Source organism: Venturia canescens, chromosome 3 (genome assembly GCF_019457755.1).
Source record: "Venturia canescens isolate UGA chromosome 3, ASM1945775v1, whole genome shotgun sequence".
Classification (NCBI taxonomy): domain Eukaryota; kingdom Metazoa; phylum Arthropoda; class Insecta; order Hymenoptera; family Ichneumonidae; genus Venturia; species Venturia canescens.
Genome location: NC_057423.1, coordinates 3,645,704 through 3,666,994, shown reverse-complemented (window position 1 = coordinate 3,666,994; position 21,291 = coordinate 3,645,704). Strand labels below are relative to the sequence as shown.

Sequence of the window (21,291 nt, the reverse complement as noted above, 5' to 3'; positions counted from 1 at the left end):
ACCAACTTCCCCCACACTCGCTTAATACTCACCTATTATCGCTGAAACTCAGACTCTGCTTTCATCCTTATCACTAATGTGATTATCAGAGTCGTCTATAATTTCGACTAATTAGGCTTGCCGAGCGAGTCATCCATCCGTCCGACCGTCCATCACTAGATTAACTTTCGCGTTATGATGCTCTTCGGAATGATAAACGGTTGCGATTCGTAAGACGTTGACTGCCGCTGCTCGCGCTGTCCCAGACTTCTCCTCTCCTCAACTCTGTATCTGTCTATTTTTTTTATCCTCTTTATCCCATTTGTTCCTGTGTTTTTCGTGTGTGGTATTGGATCTGCATGTATTAAAAAAAATGCTACAAGATTATTCCAATGTAATTGAATGGGAAATGCAAAAATTTATAGAAAAACTGACGGTCGATCTAAAAAAAAAAAATTTCTAAAGTAAATTATGTAAATTGTTGATGAAGATTTGTTTTCATTTTCACTTGTAGATTCAATGAAAATGGGAATGTGGAAAAAAATCGTCTCGTAGCATTTTTTAGCTGCTCTCATTGATTGGGTTGTAAAAAAAATGATTTTTTAAAATTCTATTTCTGGTGGATGGTACACTGCTGGAAGTGGAGCAAAAATTGTTTAGAGAAAAACGGTTTTGTAACTCAGAGAATCTTAAATTACTGCCCACTTCTGACGGATATTGCGTTATGAAATTTCCTATTTTCTCAGAGTTACAGAAACGTGCCTCACACTGTTAGTGTGCCTTTGAATTATTGAGATTTTTTTCTGCAAACGCGAAGATGACAATTTTAACTGTTCGGTTTCTAAACCCTTTTTATCGGATCGAATTTTGGAGTACTTCAGAGCAGAATAGATTTTGTAAAAAGATATTCTGACGATATTTTATTAACTTTCAACGGCACACTACGAAGATCGCTTTGCTGCATGTTGACCGTAACAAAATCGATCGTCACATGAATAAAAATATTCGTCGTGTAGTCGAAAGCACAGAAAATAATTGAGTCCGACTATCTTGACGTTTTCGTAACACGCCATCAGTCATTAAATTCCTATGCTTGGGGGTTAGAAAAAAATTCGAGAATTTTGTACAAATCCGAAGAACTCGAGTTCAAAAATTTCGAAAAAAATCATGATTAAGTCGTCAACGAATTTTCTGCACCATCGAATACTTGAATTTGGAGTAAAAAAAATGACGAAAGAGCTGTTGGGGTTTGTACGATTTACTGCATGTACGCTTCATTTATGAATACGTAATAAATATGGCCGCTGAGAACAATTGCAATTAAAACTGAACAGCGTCACAGATGACAAAATTCTAAAGAGAAAAGTTCCAATCCATTTTTTTTTCCCATCAACCGTTTCCGTTATTTCAATCGATTCGTGCGGACCAATCCGGCGCGTGAGATAAAGCATCGAGGGAGTGGGGCGCGTCCCCCACTCTGGACTCCTTATCACAGACGCAGCCGATTGGCAGCCACGAATCGATGAATATTTTGAAAACGACGCATCGGACGGGAAAACTCGAAAGGACTTTTCTTTTCAGAATTTTACGATCTTTTGATCCTGCACAGTTTCGGTCGTCTCAGCAACGTATTTATAGCTTTTCCTGCATCAAATAGAACGCATGAGATACTACGAGATGATTGAAAACTTGTTAACGCGAAGTTTGTGTTGCGGGCTACAGATGGCAAATATCTGGTACTTCCTTCCGGTGAACTTCACATCAGAGACGTCGGACCCGAAGATGGATACAAGACCTATCAGTGCCGCACGAAACATCGTCTCACCGGAGAAACCCGATTGTCTGCTACGAAGGGCCGACTTGTCATCACCGGTAAGTCAAAGTCTCGTCGATCTCAGTCACTCGACAATTTTAATTATTTATTATACCGATCGTGAAGGACGATTCTGGTCAATTGATTGCCTCATTTTTTCGATCGAACTTTCTCGTAAATTTTTCATTCGCTAACATTTTTTAAGTCGGGGACGTAATTGTTGATTTTTCATTTTCATATTTCATCAGATTTTTTAAAGATTTTCTTTCGCAAAGTTGAAAAAACAAAATGATTTTTCATTAGTTACAAAAAATTAAAAAAAAAAAAAAACACCAAAAATCACTCGTTTCGGTTCACATTCAAATTCGAACGGGTTCATGGAAGTCGTTAAGAAATAATTGGCTCGGAGCGAACGATAGCGATAATAATAAGAGAGATAATGGCTCCCAATCATAAGGAGAAAATCACTGGGCGTTGATCCACTTATTCGCAACGTCATAACCAGAATCGTCGTTCTCAATCCGAGCTTAGGCACCGCACCCTACGACATACACCATCGACTGCCGAGTGCTCATATTGCGCATTAATCGATTTCACTTGTACCTTCTCAATAAGAGAATTTCTCATCAAGACCCAAGCCGAGAAATCAACAACTCAATTGGGTGTGAATTTCCTCAAAATCGTTCACCAAAATGGTATTTCACAGTCTCAGAATATTATCACGAATACCCCCGTAACGATAGACAAGTTTTTCAGAGGAGCAATGAATTTTGATTATCGACAAAGTCAATTACGATTTTTCATGGAAAAATTCAATTTTCGTAATTTTTGCAAATCGTCGATTATTCGTGAAAAAAAACTCATTTTTACGATCATTTTTTGGCTAAATTTTTTAAACGATGGTGCGTGTTTGCGGTTCCTAAGTTTGTCACGTGACGATGAAACGTTGATTCTCCATTGATGCGGTTAACCTGTGTATCGTATTTCTTAGAAACTCGATACAGTGTATTTAAACTTGAGGGCCTTTAAGGAAGTGGCTGTTACATTTTTTTTCACAAAATTGCAATTAATTTTCTGCACTGTTCGTATTTTTACTGATTTTCAAGAGTTTTGGTCAAATTCGAAGAAAAAATAAATTGGAGAATCACTATGATTGATCGTCATCGAATTTATTTCATTGTGAATGTTCAATTCGTGTCTGTAAATTAGTCGACGAGCTTGGTCCGCGATTTCATGCCCGTGTGAGCCAGCAAGCGCGCTGATTGCAAAATTCGCCAAACCGAGAAACAACCGCCGATAAAAAAACGCCGTCTCGTCAAACACCACCGAGTCAATATATCGAGGTTACTGAATCAATTTATATTTCACGTTTAGTCGATTCAACAGATTTCAAACTAATTGGAATATTCACACGAGTATTTCGGACGCGAATTCTCTGTCTCGGAAGCAGAGATGATTATACGATCATTTTTCGAGCTGCTTTCAGCAGAGATTTTTCACAAATAAATAAAAATAAGCAAAATTATAAATAAAAAACTACACGAGCCTGAAGTCCTTGAAAATTCGCAGAAAAAAGTCCTCACAAAATTTTTCTCTCCGATGCCTCGTTGCCAGAATACGAAGCGACGAATATTCCGCCAATCCGCAGAGTCTGCGCGAAGAAATGGGCGGAGTCACCGTCTCCCCTGATTGGCTGTCGCCATTCGTTTGATAACTCAGCAACGGTGGGTCGCAGAAAAAAACCAAAGAGGACTTTTCTCTAGGAAATTTCAAGAGCTACACAATCCTGTAATTTATTTTTTCAATTTCTTCCATTCAGACCCATTTTCGAGGGTTTTTTTGCTGAAAGTTAGAAAAAAAACGAAAGAGCGTCTTTAGTTTCTCGTGTAAGAAGTTCCGACGCTTAAGGCAGTGCCGTACGCATACCTCGAAGGGTCGAACACCGCTCTCGGGTCACCTTGAATAGTCGTATGTTGAAAAGGCTCGGCGGGAGATAAAAAAATGAGGGATGGGGTTATTCTTTGTGGCGTTATGACGAGACGGCTCGAGTGTCGAGTCGATTTCACATGCTATGAAAAACGTTGAACCGAGCTCGTTGACTATATCACCTGAATGCTGGGACAGGGTACCCCTGCGGGCACGTGCCACCGCGCCCGCCTCGAACATTGATTTCGGTATCCAACCGCCGCGTATGTCACTCTCTCTCTCTCTCTTTCTCTCTCACCTCACTTTTGCTCGTTGTGCTACAAAGACGCTGCGCGTTGACAATAAAAACCACCCTCAGCTTTGCTCTCGCACTCGATATCGGTTGAAACCTCCCAATCCACAAGCCCCAGGTGCAAGCTGCACAGGTAAGTTATTCGAACGTGTCTCGAGCACAGTCCCATTAAGGGGAGTCGAAGGACTCGTTAAATCGTGATATTTCATTGGAAATAAATGTGAAATGATCGTTACGTGGATCTGGAGGAACGACGCGATCGATTCGACCTTGAAATTGGCAGACGAAGGCTCTCAGTTTTTCAAAGACTCAGGAAAATTCCATTTTGAGGATCTTTCGTAAAAATTAATCCGAAATTCAATATCAGACTTCCGAATATTGCTGAAAATCGGGAGACTTGCTTCCCTGAGTCATCGATCCTTCTGCACCCTCATTTATCGACTTGCATATTTCGTCGTTACTGCGTTTGTCATAGAAGCGAAATGGCGTTTGAACCAACCGGTGCCCGTCACAGGGGAACCCCGTTCCGTCATGCAAAAGCAGGCAAGTTCGAAAACAGAGAAAATATCATAGGCTACAGTAGAATTGAGGAAAGAGTCCTCGTCACGTTGAAATTTAGAGCCGGTCGGAAGCGCGAGGCCAAAATTCCCAACGATCGATGATTCGAGGAGCTTTCGCACCACTATGGACGGTTCTGTCACGTTGTTATGCCCTGCCCAGGGATTTCCCGTTCCCGTTCACAAGTAAGTCGAAAAAATCCTCGCTTTTCAGATTAACGAGCAAATGAATTAATCAATTTTACAATAAATTCCTCACGAATCTGAACAGCCGCGAAACTTTTGGTTAACATCGAATATTCACTCCGGACGAATCCGCTTTTTTTACACTTGTGCAGTCTCATCTCCATTTTATAATCAACGCTTTGATTCGATTGATCACTGTTACAACCACTCGCTCAGCGCGGCCTTCGGCTCAGACACGATTGACTGGTAAGCTAATTAATATTAAGCCTCCATTCGCGATTGCTCGCCGTCTATACGAGTGCCCTTGGATTCTCTCCGTCGATAAAGGTACGGGGATTCTCGCGATGTGATTTTCTCGGCGGCTCTTACGGAGTTCGCAGTTAAATGGTCCACCTCCGAGAGCAAAAGTCTGCGAATATTTTGCTCTCTGATGCGGGTACAGAGCTGACGCATTAGTTGATCGATTTCTCATCAACGGTCGGTCGAAAAGAACAACGATTTGAGCAATTTTCTCTTTGGAACTGCGCGAGTCACTCGTTCCGTGGATTTGGGGTTTATAGCATACCGTCGATTCCTCCGGATCTCATTGAACTTAGTGCAAACGTGAAAATAGATATTTCGTCAAAGAATCGTCGCGATTCATCAACGACCAATTATTCTTTTCTCTTATTCGTTATTGTAGAACCTGTTGCAAGCACCAGACCAAAATTTACCATGGCCGAGAACTCGCGCACTTACACGGTCAATAACAACGCGCCGCTGACGCTCTTCTGCCCCGCACAGGCATTCCCAGTTCCAGCTTTCAGGTACTTGCATCTCAAGCGATCGGGTATTGCGCTCACTTCTTGAAAAAACTGTGAAAATATAAAAGTAGACATTTCGGTGTTGCATTGCTCAGTGAATATGTGGGGAGACGATAAAACCTGTTGAAACGTCACGTCCACCGTCCGTTTTTTTTTCGAGTTTCTATTATTTTCTTCCATTTTTTCCTCATTACGAAATAATTAGAATGTCGATGGGAGCAGATTTTGTTTTCGTGTCTTTTTCGACGGAGATTTTTACTCGAAATTCACGACGTTAGAACGCCAGGATTGAGTCTGTGGCGCATATTCACTTGCGAAAATCCTCTCAGATGTCATCGTGCGATTAACGATTGATTGAAAAATACAGAGCCCGTGGCAAGCTCCAAACCAAAATTCCCGATGGCGGATATAATGCGAGCTTTCGAGATCCACCGTGGCAAAACGCAGACGGTGTTTTGTCCAGCCCAGGGTTTTCCTGTACCAGCGTTCAGGTACTCAACAAAAGATTTCTCCTAAGCTTCTCTCGTTTCGGTACGTTTTATTGCGGATAAACAATCGAAACATGATTTTTCGTCTTTCTCTCGACGTTAGAGCCTGTTAACAGTGCAAAGCCCAAAATTCCAATGACGGATACATTGCGCGCTTATCTCGTCCAAGAAAACGAAGCACAGACTTTGTTCTGCCCAGCCCAGGCGTTTCCTGTGCCAGCTTTCAGGTACATTCATCATTTTTACATTTTTATTTATCCTCCCCCCTTAAAGGACCATTGGAGAGACGAAAATTGTCAAGTTTCCCGGAGCAATTGCATTAAAAATCCCAAAATATGGAGCCTCGACAAGCCCTTTCAATTTTCCTTGTTAATTCGCCTGCAGAACCTGTCGCAAGTGCAAAACCAAAGTTCACGATGACGGAAACGTTGCGCGCCTACACCGTCACATTTGATCGAGCGTTGACACTGTTTTGTCCAGCGCAGGCATTTCCTGTACCAGCTTTCAGGTACATTCATAATTCGACCTTAATTTTCGTTGGTTTTAACTCGATGTCGTCGATTTTTCTTCTCTCCCATCCGCGAGTCTGCACGTGGATTTGAAAAAATGAAACAAATTATCGCGGTATTCAGATCCGAAGTGATTCCGAGCCTACAAAACCAAAAATCCCAACAAAACGGTGTCCAACGGGCATGAGGACTCGAGAGTAAACAAACGAAGCTGGTCCCGTCTCGAGAGCAATGATCACGCGCGAAGCTCGTGAAATTTGACAGTTTGTTCGATGAGCAATGGAGAGTGGCCGGTTCCAGCGTTCAGGTGGTTCCGCTATTGTAGGGCAACCCATAAATCGATAGGCCGAGTGTCCTCCCGAGCTTGAAAGCCGAGTTATCTCGTTGGTCAAGCCCCAAAAGCAGGGGAGATAAGAAACGCATGTCTGACGATGTGTAAATGACTTTTGTAACGAGACTCCACATGCCAGAGCCGATGGGAAGCGCGATGCCAAAATTCCCGACGTTGGACACGATGAGCGCCTTCATGGTTCGTCTGAACGAGAGCCAGACTCTCTTCTGTCCGGCACAGGCGTTTCCCGTTCCAGCATTCAGGTATAGAAAAAAAAAAAACAATTGGAATCCTCCGCCCATAATCTCGCGGTATTGAGTGCGTACTCTCGCGGTTCTCTTTTGTTTGAGGCGCGGCTGCTCTCCCAGGGGAGGACGTTTGAACGAGGGAAATAAGTGGAAGAGCGAGGCACTTTGTTGCGCTTACGCGAAGCCAGTTCGGCTGGCCGGCGGATGAATAATGAGTGGCTCCATTTTGCCCCGCGTTCCCATTTCACTCAGTCCACCGTTCCAGCGTCTCTGACTGTGCTTCGAGCCGCAATCGCGATTCGCGTTCCTCTCCTTCCGTCACGCGATGTTACACTTCGGCTTCCTGTTCATTCATCCTCGCGTCAATTCCTCCGCGTTTCTTTGTACCTCTCGATTCTCTTATTCGACCCATCGAAATACGGTCTCGTCTTGAAAACAGAACCGGCTGGCAGTGCCCGACCGAAGTTTCCGTCCCTCGCCGACTCGCAGGCATTCAAGGTGATGCTCGGTGGCGCGATGACCTTGATGTGTCCGGCCCAAGCGTTTCCTGTTCCATCGTACAGGTAAAAATTCATAATCATTTGTAACCCGCGCACGAAATCTGCGCTCCGACTTTCCACGATCTCCCCATTCGATATCTCCGCGCTCCAGTGCACGAGGGCGCGATACGACGATATTTATTTGCCGGAATTTATGCATCCAGAACCAGCATCCAGTAGCAGGCCGCAGATATCCGGTGCCAGTGATCTGCAACGATTCTCAGCAGCCTCGGGAATAGGCTTCACGCTTCTCTGCCCCGCGCAAGGCTTTCCAGTGCCTCTGTTTAGGTAGGCAGGCCAAGAATTCGCTTATCATAATAGCGCGGACTACTTTATAGGCAGACTCGTGCTAAACTCGTAACGACGCTTAAACGACCAACGGAAACCTTGTGTACCGATGCCCTGTCCCGGTATCGCTTAAATAATCGTCCAGTCCAATAGAAAACGACCGTTCTTCGATCCTCTCGATTTAATCTGTCCGGTCTGTGCAATTTGTAGAACCACTCGGCTTTGCCAGGCCAAAGTTTTCGACCATCGACAAGAGTCGCACTTTTGAGATTAGCCAAGGTCAGGCTTCGGAATTGTTGTGTCCAGCGCAGGCTCAACCTGTCCCAGTTTTCAAGTAAGTCGCCCCTGCCGCCACCGATTAATTCGTCGTTCCCCGTGTCACTTTTAGCTCGTAGTTCGATCTCGGAACTGTACTTTTAACTCTGAATCTCCAAATTTTCCTGTCAAATTCTATCGAGTCTTCTTCCCTCTGATACAGAACCGCTTTCGCGTTTGAAACCAAAGCTCACTGCGATGGACATTAAATCCATGAATCCCACCGTCTTCTCAGGCCACTCGTCAACTTTCATGTGTCCTGTTCAGGGTTTCCCGACCCCGTCATTCAGGTAATTTGAGTTCCAGCACACTGAACGACAAGCAATCGCCATTCACTAGTTTTACCATTTTTTCGATCCTCATTTCCGTTGTTGCAAACCTTTATTTTTCCACAAACGAAAAAAAAAAAAAAAAACAATTAGGATTATTATTTAACTCGGTGCTGGGCTCGAAGGGAAGTAAATTCTTGGCTCCCACTTTGAACTCTTCCTTCGTACCTAACAGACGAATATTTTGTATGTAGGGGAGATCGGGGCAAAACGGGATACCCGAAAAATTCGGAAAATTTTTTTTCTCCACTTTTATATTTGTCCGAAAATGAACGAAAAATATATTTTTTCCAAAACATCATGTTTTTCTTTACAATTTCCACTACTGTGGGGCAAAGTGGATACCATGAGCAATTAAGCTAGATGTGTCGGTTTACATATGTGCTGTCAACTACTGCTGTGTTCAAAAATTGATTTTTCACAGTAATTTTTCATATTCTGTCAAAAAAAAATTATGGGGCAAAGGGGACTTCCTCTCGAAAAAAATGCTCTACGGACGATTTTGACTAGATGTCTCGACTGTACGGTGAAATTGAATGAAATTTGAATTAAAAAAAAAAAGAAATAACCTCGAGTGGCCACTTTGCCCCAGCTGCCTTATTTTGGCGGACTATCATCTGTGGTCACACTTGCACACAAATCATGTGCCCACTCTGCACAACTTTAACACTGAATCCATGATTCGGTGAATGAAGAATACAAACTTTTATAAAATAAAAACGCGCCTAAGGTGCATTGAATGAAAATTATAAAAAAATTTCACAATTTTTTGAGGGAAATTGTCCCGGAATTTTTTTTTTTTCGAAAATTGAAAAAAATTTCAGTACATTTCTTGGTTTTTGGGAGTAAAAAATAGACGGAGATTTTCAAACTCCTGAAAAGTTCAATATTTCCTTAAGTATCCCGTTTTGCCCCGCTCTTCCCTAAATTACATCCTGAAAAGGGTAGAAAATCGTGTTCGATTCGTTCCTTTATTGCAAAGTCTTTTCCCCCCAGACCTTCGTAGTAAAAAGAAAGAAAACTTTGAAAAATCGTTGAACATAAAAAAGCAGTCATTTGTCATTGATTTGGGTAATCAGAGCCCATGGCAAGTACGAAGCCGAAATTCTCCGGGGTGTCTGTGAGAACGCTCGAAGTGACGGTTCGATCGAACGAGGATGACTGCACTCTGATGTGTCCGGCGCAAGGGTATCCAGTTCCTGTGTTCAGGTAGGCCCCGACTTCACATAACGCATCAGTCAATTATCTTTTCCCTCCGTATCCGGTTGCACAGAGCCAGTTACGAGTGCCAAGCCAAAATTTACGAACGCTGACATAAAGGTCCTCATGCCAGCGCCTGAAGGAATCGAGATGTCACTAACGTGTCCTGCCCAGGGATTTCCTGTGCCTATTTCACGGTTCGTTTCACTTCTATGTATTGATGAATCCCTGATTTTCAGACGTGATGCTGCAGTCCTAGTTTTTATTGAATTCCCATGAGCCAGTCTCGTTCTCATTTAAGCAGACCGCTCGAAATATGTCGTGGGTTAGCTTTAATCCTGTTTGGCTCAGAGTCAACGTTCTTCGTAAATCCTACAACCGTCATCGTCGACTCCTTCGATTTCCCGACACGTGGATGCTGACAGAGGTTCATCCGCAGGCTCCTTCCCAAATCTCTCGCCACTAGCACGTAGCACATAAAGTTCCATTTGAAATAGAGCAACTTTTGTACGACTTCTTAACACAGGCCCAGCGTGCCGAGGCAAAGCAGCCGAACTGGGATTCCCTGTCCCATAAAAACAAAACTCCTAAAGTCACGTTGAAACTTTGAGCAATTTACTGTAAATATTCCACACCAGAACCCATGTCCAGTGCGAAGCCAAAGTTCACGAACGACGACATCAAAGTAGTAAAACCGACGACGAGATCAACCACAGTGGCTCTTACCTGCCCTGGACAGGGATTCCCTGTCCCTGTAACACGGTCAGTAACTCATCATGCTAATCTCCCCTTGATTGTCTTTATGATTCCTGCAACGTCCCACCCTCTGAACCAACGTGCGTCTACTCGACCCAGAACCAAGCTCTAGCTCGAAACCGAAGCTTTCGGTCACTCGGAAGATCGAATTGGTGGAAGTCCGAATTAGTGGATCAACGTCTTTGCTGTGTCCAGTTCAGGCCTATCCAATCGCCTTGTCTAGGTGAGGTTTTCTTGCTTTTTATCGAAGGTGCAGCAAAACGATCATACTTAAAGTACGGAATCACTATTCGAGTGGAATCTGAAACGCGGAAAGTGAGAAAAAGTTTCCATCATTAAAAGCCTGCTTGGAGCTCTGACTGTTGGCCACTTTTTCCACTTTGTTTATACCGGCTTATCAATCCTCCACCATGAAATCCTTCATTCACGTGAAAATTTGAGATCTCCAAATGTGGGTTAACTATCGCTCGAGATATGAGTTCTTGACTCGGTGCTCGAGGATGTTCGTTCGGATGAGTGTCTTCAGTCTCTCCGTCTCTTCCGGGGTGTTCCTGTCCCTCATTTCCGGGTGGTATTGTGTGGCACATGCTCCGGTCTATTGGCACCACTTATGTCGCTCCTAATCTTCGTGTCGCATCGATTCAATTTATCATGCAGAACCAAGCACGAGCAGCAAACCAAAACTGCCAGCAAATCGCAAAGTCGAGTGGCTCGATTCCAAGTCCGGAGGATTGGCCAGCCTGACTTGCCCCGTCCAGGGTTTTCCTGTTCCGGTTTCCAGGTACGCGGCTAATTTATTCATGACGTTTTAGTGACAGGTTCGTGCGAAAACGATCGAGTCTTGTGCCAACTGCTGTCGAGGCTCGTTCAAATCCTTTCCAGATGGAACTTCGTTGGCAGTTGGTAGTTTGTGATTCGAAGAAACGAGTGAATTCAAACACTTTGAAAAGCGAGTGACCGGGACTGGGCTCGCGCCAAGCTTATTCGCTTGGTTCGAGCGATCAATTAGTACGAATTTTTCATTTCGAAGAGTGCAATCACTGCCGCTGACAGATCACGAATGCATGGCGATGCGAGAGATATTCATAGATTTATCGAAGCCGAAAGGGCTCGGTTGAATAATGGAGGACATTCGAAGCCTGACGGAATAATAAACAGCGAAGCATAAAGTGCTCTTCGGTATCGGCACGTCGGGACGGAGTCTTTGGGAGCTCGGCTTTGTTTACTACTTAAATAAACAAGAATGAAAGATGCGTGAGTCGAGAAAGGCTAAAATTAGTTTAAACGTTTGTGCTGTTCAGAACCCGTCGGACTGAAGCCACCAGCTTTATCCAACGACGATTCCCTGAGAGCTTTCGCTAGGCGTAAATACTCGGACGTTGCACTCGCTTGCAACGCTCAGGGGAGTCCTCCGCCAATCACAAGGTAATTCAAGCTTTTTCGGGTTGTGCGGAAGCTTAACTTCCATTCGCCGTTTCGTTGCATCAATGGGAAACCCTGTCCCGTCGATCGTAAAAATCACTGCTCAGACATTGTTAAGTATCGTTTGACTTTGAACGCCACTACTTTGAGGGAAATTTGTTGCCATTTAGAACCCGTGGGACTCAAACCACCTTCGTTTTCCAATGACGATGAGTCGAGAACTTTTTCACGACGGAAAGGCACGCACGTGGCACTCGTGTGCAGCGCCCAGGGAAGTCCTGCCCCAGTCACAAGGTAATTGGTACAAGGTAATCTGAAATTCCCTTTTGGCAACATCCGACATTCAACTCCCTGTCCTCGCCTCGTATCAACGATAAATGAAGAATTTTCATTCACCAGCTTCCTCTCGTGTATCCCTCAGAACCCGTCGGACTCAAAGGTCCAAAGTTCTCCAGTGAGAACTCCTTAAGCGCATGGATGAAACGCAAAGGCTCGGCGTTTGCTCTGGAGTGCAACGCTCAGGGCAGCCCAGCTCCTGTGGCAAGGTAATTCACCGACGACTTATTTCTGATAAAAATCTTAAAAACCACTTCGAAGAATTATCATTTGCGAACAATATGGCACAACGTTGGACTCGCCACTCGAAAAGGCTCGTCTCCGAGCCACGAATGAATGCATTTCGATTAATCCGGGAACCCTGGCCCAGTAAAACCCTAAAAAAAATCGTCAGCGAGCCTCATCTTTGAATCCCCTGTTTCCCATTTTTTGACTAGAGCCAATGGGCTTGAAGGCACCCAAGTTTTCAACTGACCTCTCGTCCAGCGCGTATTCGAGACGCAAAGATGCGGACTTGGCACTCACCTGCAATGCCCAAGGAAATCCAGTGCCATTTGCCAGGTAAAATCGAACGTTTTTAGTGTACGAATTTAGGCCATCAAAAATTTAGTATTCCAGGGTCCCTGTCCCATTGTTTTTCTTCTTCGCGAGTAGACTAGTGAATATTCTGTTTACCTGCAGCCTACTTCAGCTGCCATGAATTTTTCCCCTTATCGCAGAACCCGTTGGCCTGAAAGCTCCGAAGTTCTCTAGCGACAGCTCGTACAGTGGCTACACTAGACGCGAAGGTGCAGCACTCTCGCTCCAATGCAATGCTCAAGGAAATCCAATCCCTTTGTCAAGGTACTTGATTTTGGTGATGCGATTTTGTAGAGGTTTTCAATTATTGCCCGAAAAACGGGGTTCCCTGTCCCAGACAATGACCCCAGTCCTGACCCCTGCAAACTTCATCGTGACGTTGATCGTTCCCATAATGTAACGCAGAACCTGTTGGACTGAAGGCTCCAAAGCTGGCCAACGATCTGTCGTTGAGCGCATATTCGAGACGCAATATGGTAGACCTTGCTCTAGAATGCAATGCTCAGGGGAATCCTGCACCAATATCGAGGTAATGCGCGCCCCCATCACTGCCATTGGGATATGTCGAATTGCGGAATGTCTCACGCTCCAGCTGCATATCTGTCTCCTTAATAATTCCATAGAAATTCCATAAAAAAGCTTGGCTAGTAAAATCCGGTAGTAGCGTAATCGTCGAGCATGAATTTGAAAACACTTTGTGTCAATGGCCTCGAATTTGATAACTCGACAAAGTGGCTAACCGGAAAGTAACATCGTCATCGAAACTCTGTTGTCTAAGCGAGTGGATAGAGGAAGATGGAGTGTGTAGACTCTTCCACGAGTGATATCGAACGCCCCGGAGATCAAAGTACGAGCCGATACCCCCTCGCACCGTCACCCTCCGGCACCCTGTTCCGAGCAGATTCGCTTTTAAGTCGTTAGTGACGTCAAAGCTTGTGAAAATATTGGTAATGCGGTTAATTGTTTGGGTTCCTCATCATTCAGAGCCGGTTGGACTAAAAGCACCGAAATTCTCTACCGACGTGTCGTTCAGTGGTTATGCTAGACGCAAAGATTCCGATATCGCGATGGAGTGTAATGCTCAGGGAAGCCCTGCCCCAATTTCCAGGTAAGGCAGCTTTCTGCACTCGTGTCTGCAGGGGGCTCCTTTTAATCTTTCATATTAAATGTTTCATCCAAATTTCCATTAAATGCGTCCCATCGAGTATGACGAAATTGAATTAAACGCTCCGCACACTTTACTCCACTGACACTGAGATTGCAATTTTATCTCGTCATACGTCTCTATCATCTCGGCATCTTTTGGCTATCACTGTATACCGGCTTCTCGACAAGTGTGATGCTGATGTATTATTAACTCTCCGAGCTGCATATTCACAAAAGTGGGTCAGCCAAAGTGGTGTGTACGTGTGTACAGGCACAAGCCACATGGAAATGTATGTAAATGTGTAGCTATCCGTGAGGTTATACCCTGTCCTGGCTCAATTGATTCGATTCAGGTCATACCCATACGAAGCTTAGCTCTTCCATGGATAAACACATTCGTTTCTCTACCCCCCAAATCGTAGAACCTGTTGGACTCAAGGCGCCCATGTTCTCCACCGATGATTCCCTCAGTGCCTTCCTCAGGCACAAAGGCAAGAGCGTTGCTCTCAATTGCAATGCGCAAGGAAGCCCTGCACCGGTCACGAGGTAAACTTCCAGGGGCAGGACTATTTACGAAAATGATTAAAGTTCTGAAGATCCAGCTCTGAATGGACGATTGCATGCCTCTGTCAAAATAGTTTTATTGATCGAACGAATTCACGAGCTCCGAATATATTTTGGCAGCTTAAGCCTCGTGCACTTATTTCGAGGCTCTTCGTGAAACTTGGATCGATTACTTTTATTCAGACATTGAAACTCAAGTTGATATCGCAACGAGCGAGAGAGTTGAATCAATTTTGATCGACACTTTCAGAGCCAGTAGGTGCTAAGTCACCGGCCCTGAATACGGACGATTTGAGTCGCACGATAGGGAGACAAGAGGGACAGGATACCGCGATGTTTTGCGCCGCCCAGGGGAGCCCTGTACCAACCACTAGGTAAATCAGATCATTTTATCTTATCTAAACTCACTTGTCCAATAAATGCGCTCCGAACGTAGAACCAGTTGGGACAAAGGTGCCTGCATTTTCCGGCGAAGCGAAGATTTCGCTGTTGACGAGACAAAAGGACACGGAAATCAGTTTGATGTGCAATGCTCAGGCTCATCCGGTTCCTGTCACTAGGTAGGAATTAACGCTCATTTTCGTCGACCTGCTGATAGTCTTCGTTCCACGATCGATACTGTAAAAACTACTGAAAAACTTAAACTTCCTTGAACCGGAGACGAAACTAAAGAAGCTCTGGAAATCGTGAATTTCTCACAGTCGAAAAACACAAACTACGAAACAGTCCTACTGGGACTTTGGAATTCTGGTAGAACCGTCAACATTCGTCGGAGGTTGAATAGACCTTTTGAAAAAGCTTCTACACCGTCAGACCCCCCGGCCTGTAACCGATACTAATTAGTACGACACGAAACGTACATAGGAAGAGCGGCGAAGAGTGAGGGACGACATACGCGCGCGGATGCACTCTTAAATAGCACACAATGAGTAGTCAAGGGATATTTAATATTGAGAAAAAATGGGGCTTTGATGATTTTAATGGAGAGAGCCTTGCACATTGGACATTGTATGGGTGACCTCCGTGTCATTGTCCTTCAAACTTGGACGAGTGGGACTATATTGCTTCTAGCACGATTGATGAATTGAGAAAAACGTTCTCCTGATTCGTTTGTTTGTCTTTTGATCAGAGCCCCTCGGCAGTAAAGCACCCGCGTTCCTCGGTGACGTTAAATCCTTCTTCTTTCTTCGTCCGATTCGATCCGACGTCAACTTGCCATGCACAGCGCAGGGGTATCCAGTTCCAATAATCAGGTACCCATATGATTCAATTTGAAGCAATTTATGGATAGCGATTAAAGTTCAAACGCCCTGAGGCAGTTGGAGCAGCCTGGTGATGACATCACCGGCCGAGTTTCATGAGTTCTCGGTTCACGAGAGTCCCTTTTGTGCACAGAACCAGTGGGTACTAAAGGACCAAAGTTCTCCAGTGACCTGAAGAAGGCCTGGTACGACAAAGTGGCTGGTCAAGATCTTACCCTCGCTTGTCCTGCCCAGGGATTCCCTGTTCCATCATTTAGGTACTTGTCACATAATTTTCAACAGTTTGTTCACCATTGGTTTTGTGTCGGGTTGAATCGTAATCGGGAGTCGTTTCATTCGAAGATTAAACATTTCAAATTCAATTTTTTTCAGCGCTCAAGGTTGTCCTATCGCACACTTCATTGTTGAATACAAACGTGATATTTTTTTATTCGATAGTTCGAGTGCACAGGAAAACTCCTGCAAAATTTGCTGGGCGCATCATCGATTAGTTATAACAATAAATAGTCGATAAAATTTCGAAATTATCACCGTTTGGAGACCGCGCTCCAACGGAGATTTGAGCCATGAACAAATCATTTTCCCGATTGGATGGGTTTTTTAAAAAAATTCTCAAATTAAAAAAAAATGATCAGGACCATTTTTGAATAAAAAAGAGGTTTGCCGAACAATTGAAATAAAAATCTTCGATTTAGTCGAATAACGCAGAACGGATTCGAATGTGGGAACTCAATCAAACTGTTTTCATTGAATAGTCGAATTGAGGGTTTTTATCCGAGACACAGAATGTTAGGAAAAATAAATTTGTTTGAAGAAAATGTTTCTGGTCAAGCCGCGAACATTCTGTCGATCCTTGGTCCATAACCTCCTCGCACAAAGCGATGGTAAATGGTAAGCAAAGAGACAGCGTTGCCACATGAATTAAGGAGTGTGGCTGATCGGAGGATGTGAGTCAAATCAGAATGTCATTAAAAAACTTCGTGATAAATTATGTTCCATAAATCATGACGACACACGCTTGAAAAATCATGGAGTTTTGTAATACTAATAAAATAATATATAAATTCATCATCTATAGCTAATTTAAAGTTTTCAAAATAATCGGGTGTCTCTTGACTAGCTGCTGCGATAGGTCAACCTTAAAAGCGTCTTGGACTCAAGCCTTTTCACGAAAGTCTTTAAAGCTCGTGATGCACGTTACATTGTAAAAAAAATCGTTGAATATTAGTATTGAAGAAAAAGTAAATCGAGTTCAGCATAACGCGGCGAACGAGTCGGAGACGAAAGGCGAGAGCTTTCCACTATTTATGGCATTTGTACGGCTACTGCAGTTGTCGAAGCCTCATAATTCCATTACCATTTCTCGCCGCTCAATAAACACGCACACGCGGTAAAGGCTCGTTCGAATGTGCCAAAGAATCTCAACGTTCCATGCACTTCGAGTTTCACTTTTGGCACAATCTTTTGGTTTGACGCTTGTTCCTTTAGAACCGGTCGGCAGCAAAGCTCCTGCGTTGACGGGTATTCTCAAGGGTGGTTGGATGAAACAGAGCGCCGAATCGAGCGTCGTCCTCGCTTGTCCTGCCCAGGGATACCCGGTTCCTTCTTTCCGGTAATGACCAATTTTATCATTTAATCCAACAAATTTTCTCACTTCCTTAGCCCGCTTCGATTATCGTAAAAGCCTTTCTGCCAGGGTTACCCCGTCGACAGTTCCCGGCATTCGCGCGCTGTACGTTCCCCTTTCCTCACGATCATTCAGGCCCACGTCGATCTGAATTTTTCTATTCTTCTTACTCCAATACAGAGCCAGTTGGGAGCAAAGCCCCTGCATTCACCGGAGTAGTGAAAGGATGGTGGCTCGTTGAACGAACCGATTCCAGTATCGTGATGGCGTGTCCCGCGCAGGGCTATCCCGTGCCTTCTTTCCGGTAATGGCCTCCAGTCCGGTTGTCCTCGTTTTGCATGACGCGAAAATTCCACTAGTTGGAGAAGCTTCTGGCTCTTTTGACAAACCGATTCTGTCCCAACGAATCCGATGGTCGTAACGTGCCCAGCGCAGGGATACTCTAATCCAGTACTCGAGCCATTAAAATCCCTCGGGAACTAAGAATTTTTGTTAAATTGTTCGCGTAGAACCAGTTGGAAGCAAAATTCCAACGTTCACCGGTGAAATGAGGGGTTGGATGATGCAGAAGGCAGTCAGGTCGAGCATGGTCCTTTTGTGTCCGGCTCAGGGCTACCCAGTTCCATCTTTCAGGTAATCATTCGACGGGCTTGATGATGAAGGGGAAGGAGCTTTTTTCACATTGTTGAATATCGTATTTTGTGACTGGTTTACCGATGACAATTGTAATGGGAAAAGACCTTTGATCTGAACCCATAAAAATAGCTCCACTCAATGTTTTACTCGGTAATGGCACACGTGGCTTCGTTTTTCATGGTAGAGCCGGTCGGAAGTAAAGCGCCGGCGGTAACCGGTGAATTGCGGGGTGGCTGGAAGTCGAAGGCGGCTTCAACAAGCGTCGTGATGTCGTGCCCCGCTCAGGGATACCCAGTTCCAAATTTTAGGTAAATCACCAAATTTTCTTCGTTCTGTACAACGAATGACCTTTGTTTTGCTTACGCATTGACAATATCTGGAAAAAAAAAAACAAAAAAAAAAAAACAGAACCAGTCGGTAGCAAAGCTCCAGCGATTGTCGGGGAGGAGGGCAGTTCGATGAAAAGGCGTGCTGGCACGGACATCGTTGTACCTTGCCAAGGCCAGGGTTACCCTGTTCCGATGTTCAGGTAAAAAGTGTTTCTGTCTGTCGAACATCGGGCTAAACAAAGTTACAATTTATCAGAGCCTGCCGGTCGTGTTTCCCCGAAATTTCCAAAGTCAGCTAAGTCCGACTCGTTTCAAGTTGAGAATAGAGCGGAAGTGAGTTTGCTCTGCGATGCCCAAGCCTTCCCAGCACCAGCGTTCAGGTTCGCTCCCCTAATTTCATATTTAAAATACTTATTTTAGTTGCTTCCTCGTTTTCCGTCGGATTAATAGAGAATAACGAGAGTCCGATAATTTATTGTATGATCGACAGAACCGGTAGGGAGTAAAGCGCCTTCGGTGTTAGGTGAGAAAGGCAGTTTGATGGAGAGACGTACCGATAGCAGCATCGTCATTCTTTGCCAAGCCCAAGCTCACCCTGCCCCAGCATTCAGGTAAAATTCTCCTGCGACGATTAGCGCGACTTTCCGTCTTGAAACTCCTAACCCACAGCTCTTTCATCTTTCCCTTGATCAATATTTTTTCCATCCTTCCACTTCCAGCTTCCGTCTTCCCTCGCCCCCGCCGCCCCAATCTTCTCTCTTCCCGCTGTTCGTTAACCACCTGTTTGAATGGAAATCTCGTTAGAGCCAGCTGGACGAGTATCACCCAAGTTTCCGCGATCAGCCAAGTCCGAATCTTTTGAAGCTAAACGAGCTGATGAACTGAGAATGCTTTGTGACGCCCAGGCCTACCCGGCTCCGGTTTTTAGGTTCGTTCACTTTGATATTGTTATTCAAATGCTTCCTCCTCTTCGCCTTTTTTCCGTCACTTGCCTGGCACGTCCTTCAGCAAACTAAAATCTGATCTCGAAGTCACTTTCGTTGGAATATTATCCTCGGAACCAGTGGAAGCAAGAGTTTATTTCGTGCTCGTGAATATCCTTAAATTCATCTCGTCATGAGTGTTTCGTGCAGCTTCGAATCACGCCACGATTATACTTCGTCTCGCAAAACTTTAGTTCGCACGTGCCCTGTTCCAACACGCAGGTTTTGTACATCGCTCAGATTTTTTCATCACGAAACTCCTTAAAAATGAGTAACACCGATCTGTCACGTGCAGAGCCTGCTGGACGCGTTGCACCGAAGTTTCCTAAATCTGCGAAAATTAATTCGTTCGAAGTACCGAGTGCTGCTGAACTGAGCTTGCTCTGCGATGCCCAGGCCTTCCCTGCCCCAGGCTTCAGGTTGGTTTCCATACAAATAATTTTCCACTAGATAGCGTCGGACATTTGGTCCCCGGCTGAAATCCTCATTTGCTGACCACTCAAAATTCACTTTCCTAAAATTCTGACTCCCCCGGGAGAAATCGACACGAGGCTCTGAGAATTTATTGCTGCAAAGGTGGATCCGAAACTCCATCACTTCGGTAGCCTCATAGCTCGCCAGCCAAAACGTTTGAGCCATTAAGGCACTCGACTCTGACCATTGTCTACCCATAAAGTTAACATCCCTGTGGCTCTCGCCTCAAAACTTCCAACCCGTGAGTTTTGTTCACCAGTGTTACACCAGACTCCGAAGTGTGACCAAAACATCCCAGTTTAACGCTGACATACGTGGTTTTGTAGAACCAGTGAACGGTGCTAAGCCTAGAGTCGCGTCCACTTCTAAATACGATGTACTTTCGAGTGCAACGGGACTGGCGGTGACGATGCTTTGCCAAGCACAAGGACACCCTCTTCCAACATTCAGGTAGACACAAATTCTATCACTTTTTTCAACGTCTAGAACGAAAAATCTTTGAGTTTTCAACTGTATTATTGTAGAACCCGTGAATGGGGCAGCGCCCCGAGTTCCACCCACTGCTAAAATAACCGTTTTGTCGGTACTCACTCAAACTCCGGTAGCGCTGCTTTGCCAAGCACAGGCCAATCCTCTGCCCATATTCAGGTACGTTCCAACCAAAAAATCGTCATCGAGAATCCTTCGGTTTCCTGGCAATCCACTAACTCCACGGAGAAAACGAGGTCGAAAATTCTACAGGAAATTCGAAGAGCAGCAATCAGAATTGTTCATCCACCATAGTAAAAAGACCAAAACCCACATTTTTTATTCAAAAGACTCAACAGTCTTTTTCTCTATAAGCACAGTAAAAAATGTTTCCAATCATTTCATTGTAAAGTACACTCGAGCAACCCTGAAAAAAACTATGTGTATGGCAAAATGTCACAGGTATTCGGTGGATTTATCGTAGAATTAACTGTACTGACAGTCAAAATTTGTGATTTACGATACATTTCCACTTATCAGTAATTGCTAGTCTGACACGACGAATAACACTCGAAAACAAAACGAAATGCAGTTCTCGGGTGCATCACTTTTTGCTATCCACGTAAAGCAGTTTGGAATTCAAGGGACGAAAAATAGGAAAATTAAAAAAATACTATGCTATTTGTAATCGGTGTCTAAATATTTTTAAAATTATTGAAAATTAATATATTACTCACTATAGAAAACGAATCCGTTTTCTCCGTGTTGAGGACTCTCAAGTGAGTCATTTCTCTGTTCCTGACTCATCCATTGTTCAATCCAATATTAGTTTTATCACTTTTCAATGCAGTTGGAAGCATTTTCTTCTTCAGTTTTGATGATCAGAGCTCCAGGGGTCAGAGTTCA

General features: G+C 44.3%; 1 protein-coding gene across 5 annotated transcripts in view; it reads left to right on the top strand.

The window, feature by feature from the left end:
* Dscam1 (Down syndrome cell adhesion molecule 1) overlaps window positions 1–21,291 on the top strand; it is a 93,534-nt gene that overhangs the window by 22,882 nt on the left and 49,361 nt on the right. For all 5 annotated transcript variants that reach the window (XM_043413710.1, XM_043413708.1, XM_043413712.1 and 2 more), the window contains exons 6-7: window positions 1,702–1,851; window positions 20,442–20,565. In XM_043413710.1, the coding sequence (XP_043269645.1) occupies window positions 1,702–1,851; window positions 20,442–20,565 (274 nt within the window). The remainder of the gene's footprint in view (window positions 1–1,701; window positions 1,852–20,441; window positions 20,566–21,291) is intronic.